Source organism: Prinia subflava, chromosome Z (genome assembly GCF_021018805.1).
Source record: "Prinia subflava isolate CZ2003 ecotype Zambia chromosome Z, Cam_Psub_1.2, whole genome shotgun sequence".
NCBI classification, from domain to species: domain Eukaryota; kingdom Metazoa; phylum Chordata; class Aves; order Passeriformes; family Cisticolidae; genus Prinia; species Prinia subflava.
Window position 1 is genome coordinate 3,996,433 of NC_086283.1, and position 15,539 is coordinate 4,011,971.

The following is a 15,539-nucleotide window of genomic DNA, read 5'->3' on the forward strand; positions in this document are numbered from 1 at the left end:
AATCCAGAGTTCATGGATGACAATTGCAAAGAGAATAAATTTGTTGTAGAAATAAAAACCATGTACTAAAGCTTCACTCTGAAAACCATTTTTCATCACAAGACATTGCACAGGTCCCTGCTAAGTCCAAATGAAAATGGGGTTTTCCTCAAATCAGAATTATTGAAATTTCTTAAATTCTTCATTGGCTTAAAGACTACTATACAGACTTTATATTAGTTTACCTCATATGTGAAGAGGTTTCCCACAGGAGAGAAGGAAAAAGGTCACTCCAATGTTTCCTCCATGTCCATAACATATGTGAGACGACCTGTGGTCACTTCTCTATCAGAAAGGAATTTTTTCTTGGTCACTCTTTTTTGTACAAGGGAAGGATATATCCCAAAAATGGAATGTGACAAACTAATTAAAACAAGATACAAGTATCTACAGATCAGTGTCTGCTGAAGGGAACTCTCAACTCGTTCTTCTGATACAGCACTTCCAGGTAATTTATTTAAAATATAAACACATCAGAAAATCAGTGCTACAAAACTATATTTATAAGACACTTTCTTACTTGGGTATATTATCTTCTGCATGATTCAGAACCATTTAGCCTCTCATACTGGATCTTGGGAAGACAAGAGGCCATACAGGTTCCAAGAAATTTTCCAGTGCCTGTGTGCACCGCTGTCCTCTGCTGGAAGAAATCAGCCTCACCGATGTGTGTGTGGCTGGCCAGCTTCTGTTGGCAGTCACTGACACGCTGCACAGAAGACGCAAGCAACAACAGCTCATGTTCATTCCCATTTAAGATACACACACCTGTGGCTTGGGACGGACTGTCATTAATTCTGTTATCTGTGCAACGTAGCTACATAAGTATTAAAGATGTTTGCATACGCCCTGGACAAGATCCTTTATTGCCACAGAACATCCCCACGCCCTGCCGAGACTGAGCCTTGCTGCTCTACGTAAGAGAAACTCCAAGATCTCAACCGCGTGCTGCTGCATCATTTGATGCCCAAGGCTTGCAAACGGCCGCCGATTAAACAGCAGCCGGTTTTGTGTCAGCGTGAGCCCAGAAGAAAATCACATACAACCGACTTGGAGGACCTGAGCCACCTAATGTGTTTTAAACAACAGCCAAGACCGATGCCCAGCCCCCACTTCAGCATTCCCGGGAACAGCACCGGGCCTGCAGCCACAGACCTCGCCGTGGGGGCGGAGCCGGCGCCACGCCGAGCGGCCTGATGGGAGTTGTAGTCCGCCCGCCCAGCCCGCGCTTCGCGCAGCCATCGCGGACTGCATTTCCCAGGGGCCGCTGCGGGCGCCCGGCAGCCGCTAGCGGGGCCATGGCGGCAGTGGTGGCCATGGCGGCGCGGGGCTGCGGCGGGGTCTGGCGCCGGGCGCGGCAGTGCGGCGCGGGGCGGCCGGGGCGCGGGCCCGGTCCTTTGCCCGGCGGGCAGAGGGCTGCCGCCTGTAACGCGAGAGTCGGGGCGGTGCCGGCGGGGAAGAGCGGGTACGGTGCCGGTACGGCGCGGGGAGAGGGGCCGGTGCAGCTGGTTCTGCCATGGGGCATCCCGCCCTCGGGGCGGGGCCGGGTCTGGGGCTCCGGGCTTGAGCGCGGCAGCGGCGGCGACAGCAGCGGGGTCCGCTGTAAATTCCGGCTTCTGAGCGGTGTAAGGCATGCACAGCTTGCTGGCAGCGCCTGCTCAGCACGCGTTTATCTCGCAGCCCTCCCCGAGGCGCAGGCGGTAATTGCTGCGGCAGCGGGGCCGTGACCCTCTGACACGCTTGGCTGCGATAAGAGCCCGCAGCTCGGGAAGCGTGAGCGCTCACGTGTGCCGGGAATGAACAGCCGGGGCTGCACCCGCTTTCATGAGCGTGCTTTCCTGGGTCATTCTAGTCCAGAAGAGGCTTCCTCTTCCAGTGGAGTATTATGAGATTTAGGCAGCGTGCCTGAAACAGAGCATTTTATTTCTGCTGCAGCTGAAACCACGGCCTGAACAGGCTCTGTTCTCTGGTGTCCCACGAGTTTCTGCACAGCTGATCACTTCGAGAAAATTGTGTAGACACCGGCAGAAGTGTGCTGCTTATTCTTTAGAGACACAGATAAACACAGTCCTTGAACAAACACAGCAAGAAGCTCCAGGTGCCTCATGAGTGTTGTTAGTAGGATTGAAGGACTGACTGATGCAGTACCTTTTTCTCTTGAGTGTAAGCCAGCACACTGATTAAGCAAAGCCTGGTGTAATTTTTAATGCCATGATATGACAGAAAGACATTTCTGAAGAATACAGTAAACAATATGCCTCTAAAGCGTAAAAGCCCACATTATTTCTTAAACCTTGAAGCATTTGTATGATCAGTTGAAAATACTGAAGAATAATGTTATTTCAGGTAAAGAAAATGTATTAGCTCCTTTAAACATCTGAACCTTAATCTTTCATGATAACATTCTTCTTCGTAAAGCATCAATATAAGTGGCATGTGCATCACTAGTTTGGTGTTTGTAGGGATGTCCTCAACTGTTGGGGGGCAGATGGAGAACTAAAATCCTGGCAAGGTAGAATGTTTACCTTTGAAAAGAATGCTGTACTTGATATATTTGTTTGATGTTTTTCCATAGCTTGCTTATCTCTATTCATCTGGGTGCTCACACTGCTGAAGTATTCTGACACAAAAATGTGATTTCATCACTGAAATATTATTTGTGCCAGTTCATTTGTACAAGGCCAGATAATTACTTACAGAAACTGTCAAGCAATTCATACTGTAAAGGTGACCTTTTCCTCTTGTCCATATAAAGGTTATGGATGTGAGAATTGCAATTACTTTTTAGATGATATGAAGAAGCTTTATTCTGTGGAATACATTCAGAGAACAGTAGCTCTCCAGTTGAAATGATGATTTCTCTATTACCAGATTACTAATGTTTATGCTAATATTCTACTAACGCTGCTCTGGAGAGCCACCTTTCCCAGCATCTATCTGACAGAGAATACATAATTTATTATGCCACCTGTCTGTTGGAGATTTATCAAACTACCTGAGAAGTAATTCATATTTATGATGATTTGGGGATTTCACGAGGCACCAAATTAGGGTTCATCCAGCATGCAAGTGTGCCTCATTAATTTCTCTGAGATTTCTTGTGTAAGGAAAAGTTAAAAGTTTTAAACCATTACATTTTTTATGACATTCTTTTTTGCATATAATGAACACTGCCATGTAGTCCCCATAGCTTCTGTTGTCCAGTATCACAGCACAGCTTTTCCCACTACAGTGTAGATGTATTTACAACACTGTTTACAATGATTTTATGCTTACAGTTTAATTTTTTTTATAAATTAAGCATTCCTAATTCTTTTGTTTCTAGGTTTTCATGGATTTTAACATCATCTATATTTAAATTGTTTCTCACTTCTCCTCTTTCCTTTACAGATTTGCTCCATGGATACCAATTGTGGGTCTGGAGATTCATGCACAGATCAGTTCCAACTCAAAACTCTTCTCTGGTTCCCAAGTCCAGTTTGCAGCACCTCCTAACTCTTTGGTATCTTTTTTTGATGCCTCTTTACCAGGAACTTTACCAGTAAGTTAAGCTGCAATTATATTTATGTCAGGATTAATGTCAGACAACTTTGTGTATGTATCTAATATTTTATTCTTCCCAGGATTTGACTAAAGTCACATATGTGACTACTTTTCCTTACTTTTCTAATTTCTGTTTGTTTCATAACATGAGATGCCTAGGTCTGTTTCTTTTCAATTTCCTCACTCCCTAGCTATTGCCTCAGATACTTTATATTCCCTGCAAAGGACAAAAATCAGGAGTGTCTCTTCAACACAGTGAATGGATTGTGGTATTTCTTTGAGGCCAGAGTGGTAGCGTTTAGTTAGTATGCCATACAGGAAATTCTTTAAATATGAGTGATGCCTGAAGTCCAGTGAGAGAAGAACATCTTAGATTTCTGAGTGGCTATTTGATGTTGTTTTGCCATATGTTTGTTTATGTTGCTGTCATTTGTCATTTGGAATGTCTCACTGAGGAGTTAGTTTGCTTCCTGAGTAGAAAGTCTCCAATTTAGGCAAGTGTCAACCATTCCTGTTTCCAGAGCAAAACAATTAATAAAAAAAAAAAGTAATCTGTGTGAGACATTGGGGATTAATAGGTCAGAATAACTAGCTAGCACTTAGCAGTAAGGTTTATTAGTGAAAACTTAATAAGTGTTTGAATTCACAGCTTAATTATAACCATGATGGCTATGACAGTATTGCTGTAGAATTTTCTGAGTACCTAACAAGTTTAATATAAAAATAAAAGTTAAAAAATTATAACATAAGCTCTCACAATACAGTGAAAATAAATATTGAATACTTAGCATTGCCACATGCAACAACTCTGCAGAGACTATAATGGGGTCTAATTATTTAAAGCAGAAACGTTTCACTGACAATATTCATTTAAGTGCAGATTTGAATTTCAGTTAGAGAAATATATTTTTAAATCTAGTTGAAGATGATTTTCATCACCATAAAATAGCCTCAGATAATCTAAAATTGAGAACTAATTTGGGGCCAGATTTCTAGGGTCTTGATAGTATGTCATGATCATTAGAAAGGAAAATTACCTTGTTATTTTTATTTTTGTATTTGCAAAGGTGTTGAAAACTAAGTAAGTGAAGTTTAGATGCTGATAAAATTGGGACTTCACTCTGGTTGCAGTGGCAATTCAGAGCTGAGTTTCAGATCTAACTATATGGAAATTTGGAAAACTTTGAGGAGATAATGGAAATCTTATGCAATAATTAGGTTTTAGAAGAGTCTAGCTAGACTTAAAGACAGAAAATTAGTTACTTTCATTTGGGGCCAGGGCCAGATTAGTCAGAAAATATATGAGTTCAAGATTCTGGATTTGGACCTTCTACTTAATCTGTTAATACACAGAAATTTTCTTAAAATATGTGATGCTGGTCTTCAGTCAAGAAAAAAGCTGTTCTTGAGTGAACAAAAATGAGTATTTATGAAGAGTTTAATTTTTCTGTTCCTTACTGTTTATCAAGGGTGCAGTATGTGTGTGTGTCTGTTTTCTTTATTAGTGAGGCTTTAAAGTGAGGCTTTGTATGACCTTTATGAGAAGACCCCAGTACATGTGGGCTTTGGTAGAGAAAATAACTGCACCTCAGAAGAAAAAATCCAGAATGATTAGGTTAATTTTAAAGTAATGATGCTGTGTTAGGTTCTACTGGCTGCTTTTTATCTATACAAAGAGAAGAAAGACTTTTCTTACTGTAGTACTGGTGAGAATAGAATTGAAAGTGGATGTTACAAAAGACATGTTCCTGCACGTTAGCATGTGATGCAAAATCCAATCAGTAGTCATAGCTTTATTTTCCTGTTGTACCTGCTGCTGCTGAGAGACCAGCATTTGTTCTGGAATCAGATGGGCTTGTTTTCTATATGTAAATTTGTACGTGGTAATAGTATCTGAGGCAGAATTGGATTTTGGTAAATTTTGAAAGATGGAAGGTAGTTTTTGAAAATTCGGAGTGTTTAAAGAATAAAACCAAACCAACAAAAACCATTTTAATGAATGTTAGGTTATTAGGAATGCTGAATAATACTTAGAAGAGAAATATTTGGCCTTTCTTTTGGACTCCATTTTGTTGAAAAATGAAAAAATAGCATTAGAGTTTTTACACAGTTGTTGTGCTGTCTCTAGAAGAGAATGACTGCTGTTTTAACCAGAGAATTGTAGGGACAGTTTTCAGCGTCACAGGGATTTAAATTTACTGTGTGACAACAAGATGGTTGTGATAGAGAGCTGTCTTAGTATTTGCTCCTTCACTGTGGGACCAGAAATGATGGTGCTGAAGGGAGCTTTTCAGGTTGCTGTGCATTTCTGGGTCACAGTGGGTGTTGTTGTGAGCTTTTGCTGTGCTCTAGACAGGAAAGGTGAAACTAGAAGAATGTGTTTACCCCTCCTCCAGCTTTCCTTTCTATATTTGCTTCCTGTAAGGTTAATACAGCTTATTTTATGCTTCTGCTGCAAGTAGGCCTTGGGAGGGTCATCACAGTGGAAGTGGCATGGCCATTTCACTGTGCTGTTCTCATAAAGTGCCTCTGAGAGGCAGCTACAGGCAAGGGGAGCTATGCAGGTGCCCTCCTATTTGGCATGAGATGGGAAGAAATGATGATAGAATCATAGAATCTTGGGATGGTTTGAGTACCAGAGACCTTACAGCTCATCTGGTTCCAGCCCCGCTACATTGGCAGGGCCTCCTTCCACCACCAGGCTTCTCAGAGCTCCATCCAGCCTGGCCTTGAACACTTCTAGGGGTGGGGCAGCCACAGCTTCTCTGGGCATGTGCTGTGCGCGTGCCTCAGCACCCTTACAGTAAAGAATATCTTTGTAACATCTAATCTAAACCTGCCCTGTGTCAATTTAAAACCATGTCCTATCATTACAAGCCCTTGTAAAATGTCCCTCTAGCTCTCTTCTAGATCCTCTTTGGGTATTGGGGGGTGCTGTGAGGTCTCTCCAGAGTTTTCTCTTTTCAATGCTGAACAACCCCAACTCTCTCAGCCTGTATTCATAGGAGAGGTGTTCCAGCCCTCTGGTAGTCTTCATGGCGCTCCTCAGACTATCCAGTAGGTCCATGTCCCTCTAATGTTGGAGGTCCCTGAGTAGGATGTAGCACTCCAGGTGGGAATTCAGAAGAGCGGAGCAGAGGGGCAGAATCCTCTCCCATGACCTGCTGCCCACATTGCTTTGGATGTAGCCCAGAACATGGTTTGCTTTCTGGACTACAGATGTGCTTTGCTGGCTTATGCTGATCGTTTTCTCAACCAACACCCTCAAGTCCTTCTCCTTGGGGCTGTTGTCAGTCCATTTTCTGTCCAGCCTATGTTGATGCTTAGGATTGCCCTGATCTGTTGCACTTTAACCTTGTTGAACTTAATGAGGTTTGCACAGGCCCACTTCTCAAGCCTGCCCCGATCTCTCTGGAGGGCATCCTTGCCCTCCAGCATATTGACCACTCCACACCACCCCACACCACACAGCTTGTTGCCATCAGCAAAGTTGCTGAGAATGCACCTGACCCCTCTGTTCCTGTCACTGACAAAGATATTAAACAACTCTGGTCCCAGCTGAGACCACTTAACACAACTCGTCACTGGTCTCCACTTGGACATTGAATGCATGACCACAGCACTTACAGTGCCACCATCCAGCCAATTCTTTGTCCACTGACAATTTGGGACTACATCTGACTGCATACATTTCATTTTATGTAATGAAATTTGCAAAAGCCTGGGGTTTTTACCTTGTGAATGGACTTGGCAATAATCTTGGCTTGGTATCTTCGGAAAACTATTCTATACATAGTAGCAAATAGTGCATTAGACTGCAGACTGGACTAAAATTCTTCTGAGGATCCATAAATGTGGTTCCTCTTCCAGTCTGATTTAGCCTCTGAAAATTCTGAGAGGCTTTAGAAAGGTTTTTAAAGTTAAAACTGGGCTCACAGAAAAAGAATCCATGATTATCTATTTTCATGATGGAGATGGCTGGCTAAAAGTTAATTATAGCTCAGCTACAGAAATAAGATAGTAGATCTGGAAGCTAAAGGCTGAAACCTTTTTGTCAGTGCTTAGTCTTTGTCACACATTTTACATTTGTCTCCTGCATGACTGAAGAGAAACCATGATCCTATTGTAGGCAATCTTTTGTAGGCAAGTATATAAAGAAATAATCCAGGATTTACATATCCAAAATTTAAATATATAAGATTTGAATGAATATTAGCCCTACAGTCTTAAATATTTCAGAATTTTTAATACTTCTCATGCATTTGAATTTCATTCTATTCTTAGTGTGAAGAGCACCTATTTTATCTTTTTTTACAGCAGACTTTTCAGAAACACTTGCAGCAACCAGATCACTCCTTTTCATGGAGGAGGGCAGTGCTAGAGCAGTTATCGGCCCTTATTTCTTCTGACCTTGCACCTCTGGCACCTTCACCTCTGAGCTTGGGCTTGTCCAAAGCTGGCAGATGCCAGCGCAGCACTGCGCAGTCACTGAGAGCACCTGGATCTGGCTGTTGCCTTGCAGTGCTGGGCTGCTGAGGGGGCTGCCCAGGCATGCTACAGGGTTAATACCCAGTTTGGCATTATAGAGGGAGTCTCCATGTATTCTTGGCAGTGGCAGGTACCCAGTGTTTTTCCAGATGTTTTGGGTGATGGATTATCAGACTTAAATAACATCCACAATTCATCAGAATATACAGGATTTATCTGATGCATTTGCTTCCGAAGGCTCTGAGATGCTTGTGTGAGATTTTGGTGGATCTGTCTGTCAGCTATTCATATTGGAACAGGAACAGCATTTGAGACCAGAATTTATATATTACAGCTTAAAACTGGGTTTGTTATTTTTTTTTATATCCTGTGCCTGTTAAGTCTGGTGATTGCAACAGCTGCTTTACCAACTTGTGATTTCAGTTTTGTTTTAACATTCCTGCTGGCATGCGTGTGAATTTACTCACTTCTTGTACTATTTTGTTTTGAAAAAAAGCCTGCTTCTTAGCTTGATTTTTGATAACTACAGTTTTAATTGCATGCGCTTTTCATGGGGAGCTGAAAAATCTTCTGATTGTTGTATGGATGGTTTTTAGCTTCCATTACATACATTTACTTCTTTTCTTTGAAACTATATGATGGCTAGGTTTTTGTATCCATGAGCTCTCCTCTAAAAATAAACTAGTGGCAAGGCCTGATGAAAAAAGTGAGCTCATGCTTGTTTTAAGCCACTTTACCTATGGTTCAGTTAAACTCCTCATTACTTATTTCACTAAAACTGTAGTAATTGTACTTAGGAGAACAAAAGAGGACTTTTTTTAATAGAATTTGATGGTAGCTTTCTGTTGCAGTTCTTTCTTTCCTGATAATATTTGGGTTTGCAGCATACATTGAATAGTCAGTGCTTGGGAGTCTTTTTCTTGCTCACACAGTCCCAGCTTGCTGGGTTTGGAGTCCAGAAAGCTTCTATGAAGAAAATCCCAAATAATTTAGAAAAAGACTAAAGGAGTGAATTAGGCTTTTAAACCATTGCTTCCTGAGGATGACTCTGTGGTTTGTAGACCTGTCAATGTCCAAGTTCATGGTGAATTAAAGCCTGCCTACATAATTTCAAACTATTAGTCAGTTCAAAGCTGTTGTACTGGTCAGAAAAGGCCTTTGAAAGATTATAAGATATGCTAGCTTCAGGTGATTTTCAGGACTAGGCTATGGTGTAGGTTGTTTCTCATTCTATTTCTTCTTGTACCATAGGATCATTCACAGCCCTGAGTTTACCTCTGGAACCAAGCTCCTTCACTTATGTCTGAGAAATGTTGTATTTCCTCTGTTCCTGCAGTTGCTTAGGTCAACTTTATATCATACTTAGGCCATTTTTTCTGGAGACGTCTGCTCTTGTGTATTGAAGTATTTTGTGACATTTGTTGCTCCTCTCTTAAGGTTTGAAGGAGTTTCTTATAACATTTTCTCTCACTTTTTGCTCTTGTCTCATATATTTGTGAGTATTTTTGACCCTCATTCTGAGTGTTTTCATCTTTTTGTCAGGGCTAACAATTCAGGCTGGGCTGTCTCCTTAGCACCTTAGTAACTGTTGAGCTCTCTGTTCTCCTTGGCTTTACTGTTCATCCTTAACTGGTCCCTGTGGCTGATGCAAACTTGCCAGTTAGGATGGCATTAAGTTGATACAAAATCTTGTTACCACCTATTTCAGTAGATTCTTCGATGCATCAATGATGTTGCCTGTGTATTTTCTCTTGCTTCCTTTTGTGTTGTTTATTTTTAATTGCTTTACCTTTTGTTTTACACAGTTATTTTTCTACTTCTTAGTGTGGGAGCAGGAGTTGCCATCATGCAGTCCTATTTCTGCAGTTATTCTGCCATCTTTGACACTTTTGGACAGCACAATTACTGCATGACATGACAGTATCCCCCCTTTCTGAATTCATTTCGAAATTGCTGCTGAAATGCATGTTAGATGTTTGCAGTAGCTTTTCTCAGTGGTCTGGGAATTTAAGTTGTACCTGAGAGGGGATTTGTTGTTGCAGATTTCTATTACCTCTGTTGTCAGTCACTATAGGTGTTCTGGCATCCTTGAGTTTTTGATTTGATTTTGTTTTCTCACAGTATGTAGACAGTGTGGTTCCAGGTGACTCCATTTGAAGAAATCCAGGGTGGTATGTTGTATATATGTGCATGTAAGCAGTGCTCTCTTAAAAGTTTCATGGTTCTGCCAATTTCTTAGCATTTTAACTTTGCAAACAAACATCTTGCTACTTCATTCTTCTTCTTAGCAATTGTTTCTTTGAAGAGTCTTTCATTAAAAGCTGTTTAGGGAAGCATTGTCCAACAGTAATGACAGATAATTGTAGACTATGTCTTTGTTATCTTCGTGGTTAGCTGTCTGGTGAGTAATGTTGCATAACTGTCAGGTTTTTGTATTTTGTTTGAAATTTATCTTGGCACAATTAGGCTGCAATTGGTTCCTAGGGTAAAATTAATTTCTTTGTGTTCTCTCTGATTATCAGTCACCTTGCCACCTTAAATATGACTGTATTTGATTTTGGGAGGATTATGTAAACCTCTGCAAGTGATGTGTATTAGTTACATATGCAGATTTTGCCACAAGGACTATTGTTTTCTATACAGAAATACTTGTTTTGCAATTTTGCTGCCAAGTTCCGACAAATTTTCCTCCAAAAATCTTTAGGCTGGTAGAGGGTTGTTATGAATATATTAGCAAGCATATGATGAGGAAATCATCGATTTAGTCTCCCCACTGATCTCAGCTTTTTTTTGGGTTGCTGCTCTTCAGATACTTGTGACACTTTATACTCACTTTGGGATGTTTGATGAAAGGAGGAGAAAGTAGAGGAGTCACAGCAGAGAGAGTTTTGGGGTCACTGCTTAGGTAAAACAAACTAGGGATGTTATTTAAAGGAAATTAGTCTCTGTTGGTTCTGCTATTGCAGAAGAACTTTGTTAAAAGCAAATAATTTCCTTTTGCTCTCTTGCAATTTCCCTCAAATAATTTCTTAATAGCTCTTTGCAAGACTTGTTGCATTACGTTGCCTATTGCTTTCCTGAATCAGTATAATCTTTTATCTATGGGTAAAAGACCACTTCTGCTTTACTCCTGATTTGTTATATTGTGCTCTCTTAAGAGATCTGGGTCAGCCTGCAGGGAAGGATGGCTGAGAAGAAATAAGCATGTTTTGGGAGGTAGCTGTTGGAGAAAAAAGGAGTGAGGGAATCAGAGCAAGGGGCTGAGAGTTTAGTGTGGGCTCTCAGACACACAAAAATTGCAAGAAGGAGCAAATATCCAAGACTTAGAAATAATAGAAAGTGACAGTAAATGGATATCAAAGATCAGGATTTGTGACTCAGAAAACCACAGAGCTGGCTCTCAACAAGCCTACAAGCAAAGGACTGTCTGCTAGGAGGAACAGGGTAGGAGTTCATTTACAAACTATTTTGTCCTAAATGCTCTGAGTGTCTTCTTTTAAGAAATTAAACTATCTGTGTTATGTTGAAGAAGGCAGGTGATATTTACATTCAAGTATCTTCTTTTTTTCTGCAACTCAGTGTAGGAAGAAAGGTCTGAGATGGTTCTCATTAAACACCTTGTTGCCTTTGGATTTGATCATAGTTTGTAACTAAACTTTTAGCCATTGCTCAGTCCCCTACCTCCAGCAGCAGTGAAATATTATCCCTGGGTCTTCCTGCGTTAAACATGTCCTGGATCAGATGGCATTAGCAGCTGGATTTAAATTCCAGCTGGCAGTAAAGAGGGAGCATCCTTAGGACAGGTCAAAAACCACCATGTGGCAGATGCAGAAGACTGATGTCAACAAGGAGAGCATGGATATTAGAGAGGTCCTGAACTTCTTTATGGGAGCACCACATAAACACAGCATTTCGTTATGAATTTTCATGAACCACTGTATCACTGTTGCATTGTCCTGTCTTCTCTGTGGGTTCTCCTTGGAACTAGTTCTGCTGGGTAGAATTTTATTTGTTTTTGGATGCTGCTGATGGGATCAGAGATATGATCTTGATTGGTTGCTTCCCAGAAAACAAATTTATTCTATTGAGACCATTGAGCATTTCGCCTGCACAGTGGTTTGAATGGATTTTTCCTTCTGTGTTTCTTCTAGCAACTGCTGTTGGGCTGAGAAACCTTCAAGTGTGTCATTTTTGAAATGTCTTTGTATCTGGTGTTACCTTCCGTTTTTCTTGCTCCCGGGGATCAGCATTTCCCCCTACTGCTGCTGCATTTTTGTGGTCATCAGTGACACCAGAAGATGCTTCCTCCATCCTAAGCCTTGTGATACAAGCTTTCAGCCTAGCTGTTCAGCTTTGACAAGCTCTTATTCTGCTGAGCACACCTGAAACAGTGTGTTTGGGAGCTGGCAGAACTTCTTGATGACAGAACTGCGTAGTTTTTAGATATGACTGGAATCATTGTGTGCTGCATCACCACAAGCCCACTTTGCCACTAGACAAGGTCAGCAATTGTATGTTTTGTAGAGCAGTGTATAGCTTTGGTACCAGATTATGTAAAAGTAAAGTTACAAAGTGCATTAAGTATGTTTAATGCCTCTGATCGCCTTTGTTGTTTCAGTTTATGAGTTGTCATTTTGTTCTCTTAAGCTGGAATCTCTTTTGATAAAGCTATCAATTTAAAATGTCTGGTGCTTCATCTCTTCTGTCTTGCCCCTTTCCTTAGAGAAAAGAACATAATGCTCATACTGGGGCAGCAAACCTGCTGTGAAGTAGCATGCTGGACTAAGAGCAGAGGACAGTAACTGGAGCTTTTAAATTTTTCTCTGAAATTTGATTCCTCAGATTTTGGAATGTGGACTCTTTGAACACCTAACAAATGACAGGACTTAAGTTGTCTTGATTTTTTTAAAATTTGTTTGTTTGTTGTTTGTTTGTTTGTTTGTTTGTTTTTGATGGTTTTGGGGTGGTTTTTTTGTGGGTTTTTTGTGGTGTTTTTTGGTTGTGTTTTTTTTTTTGTTTGTTTGTGTTTGTGGGGTTTTTTGTGGGTTTTTTTTTTGTGTGTGTGTGTTTTTGTTTTTGTTTTTGTTTTTATGTTTTGGGGGATGGAGTCTGATTGTAACCTATTGAAGTAAATTTGGGAAGTGGTCAGCTCTTGATTTATTGCATGTACAGAATGTACATGCATAGCTCCAGTTGGTCCCTTCTCTCTGTGTGGGAGGATGCCAAGGCAGAATGCTGCAGAGCAGTAAGTAGTCATTTACAGTGTCAGACTGAACAGCCACAATTACCCTGGGACTAAGTACATATAAGGGTATTCTATTTTGAAGTTTAACTTACGATTGCACTTCAAAGAACTATATATTGCGGCAATTTTGTACTTTTAGCACAGCTAGAATAGTAAGACTGAGTATATCCAGTAGTAGAAGCAAATAAAAATCAGAGTGAGATGAAATAGGAGTACTTGAAAATGTGATTAGATACATCTATTGAGGTTTCTAAAGATTAGTGTCTGGTCTACAGAGAGCTGGCTGAGTATGTTGTACTACTTCCGTCTTTCAGATATTTTTTTGAATGAAAAGGAGCTAAAATTAAATGTTTCTTAGATAAATAGTCCTGTAGGTAATCTGATTAATGCTGTTTTTTTCATGATTGTAAGTAGGATTGAAGGTCTTAAGATAACCAGTGAATATTAAATCTACTTTATTATTGTGTGACCTACAATCAAAAACTTCACAAATTTCTGGGGATTTATTTTGATTTTACTGTTTTTAGTACAAGAAATATTTTCTTCTGTAAGATATGCTTCCTGGGTGCAAATCTTACTGCAGAGATTATTGGTTTTTTGTAAGAGGTAGCAAAAAGAAACTTTTTTTCAGGAGACTTATTTAGGTATTTCTTCTTTTTCCCCCAATTATCCTGTATAATACTCATTAGCAAAACAAGAAGCTGCATACCTACCCTCTTCAAAATCTAAACATGCTAATTTACTAAATACAGAAACATCTATCTTTATGTTACGTAAAATGGTGCCAACTTTCTTTAATATATTAATATAAGGACTAAACCTGTTGTTAAAGAAAAATATGTTAGAAAATTTATTTTGGTGGGAATTTGTACTGTTGATGGTATTGTGTATAGTTTTGAATAGCTATTGAATATTATACTTAAAACTAAGGTCTTGACTAAACTGAACTTACGAATAAAGATAAATTTTTAAAAGGAGTCTTTCCACTTATGTTCTAGATGTAAGGAATAGACAAGCAGCAGAAAAGGAGAGGTTGGTTGGACTGTTCTTTCATTCCTTCAGTGCTCAGTTACCATGGTGCTGTAGCAGGAGACCGTAGCTACAAGGGAAATGGTGCTGGTGTTGTGATGCCATTGTTAAGGTTTTTCATGAGTTTCATACATACACGTTTCAATACAAACAGTTTACATTGCCTTTTGTAATCACTCTCTAGGATTTTCTTCAAGTGCTAGGAGGGATGCTTCCAATTTAGAAGAGCAGAAATATTGAAGAAGTCTTCATAGGCTATTGTATTTTGTCCATAGCTACTGCAGGAACTACACAGCTTGCTTTCAAGTCCAGTACTTTGCTAACACAGCAGACAGGCAGCTTGTCAATTCAAGCCAGTAATTTAAATCTTTGGTGCTAGTCAAAGCTGTCAACTTAATAACAGCTTACTGTATAAACAAGCTAGAGGACTTACTCTAGGTCATTAGTATGGGAAGTTTCACATACTGAATTGATGTTTATCACTGCAGATTATTTGAAAAGCAAGGCTTGTTTTGAAGGGAAGGTAGTGGTTTGCTTTAACAATTCTGCTTTGTGCCTACAGCCTGAGTCATGGCAGTGGGTAGTAAAAGTCACTTCAGACATGAAGCAGTATTAGATAAGTTTTGATTTTTGAAAAAGAAGAGAATCTGGTTGGGTTTGGGTTTTTTATTTAAAGGCACACAGAGGAAGCAGATTGGCATGGTAGCCATCTCAGTGTGCCATAGCAGGAAGGATCTGCTTTGCAAGGCCTTCTCTCGCCACTGAGATTGGTGAAGGAATAGCACGGGAAGTTGAATGAGTAATGGTGCATATAAAATAATTTGGCTACTACGGACCAGTCCGCTGGGGACACGTACACATCAGAGTCATCTAAATGCTTAGTAATACTACGTAAAAAATAATTCTTTATGTTTTTACTCCAGACCCGCCAAAATGTTTCATCAGCAGTAGAGCAAAAGAGTCTCTCTGTTTAAGTAGTATATATGTGGAGATTCTTTGATTCACCTCAAAACAGTGCTATGGCTTAGGACAGTAAGTAAGATCCAGAGTACCCTGTTTGAAGTAAAAATTGAAGCGCAATGAAGTGCTATGAAGCTTTCGCTGATTGTGACTCGGGAGCTGGAGTTTGTCTTGTTTGCTGATTGCAGTCAGTCAACCCCTGCACCATCAGGAATTGTAGCAAGATACGGCTCAC

General features: G+C 40.3%; 1 protein-coding gene across 1 annotated transcript in view; it reads left to right on the forward strand.

Moving 5' to 3' along the window:
• Positions 1 to 1,308: 1,308 nt before the first annotated feature.
• GATB (glutamyl-tRNA amidotransferase subunit B) overlaps positions 1,309 to 15,539 on the forward strand; it is a 43,711-nt gene continuing 29,480 nt past the window's right edge. Inside the window, exons 1-2 of the mRNA XM_063422963.1 lie at positions 1,309 to 1,504; positions 3,430 to 3,580. Of these exons, the coding sequence (XP_063279033.1) occupies positions 1,338 to 1,504; positions 3,430 to 3,580 (318 nt within the window). The 5' untranslated portion in view covers positions 1,309 to 1,337. The remainder of the gene's footprint in view (positions 1,505 to 3,429; positions 3,581 to 15,539) is intronic.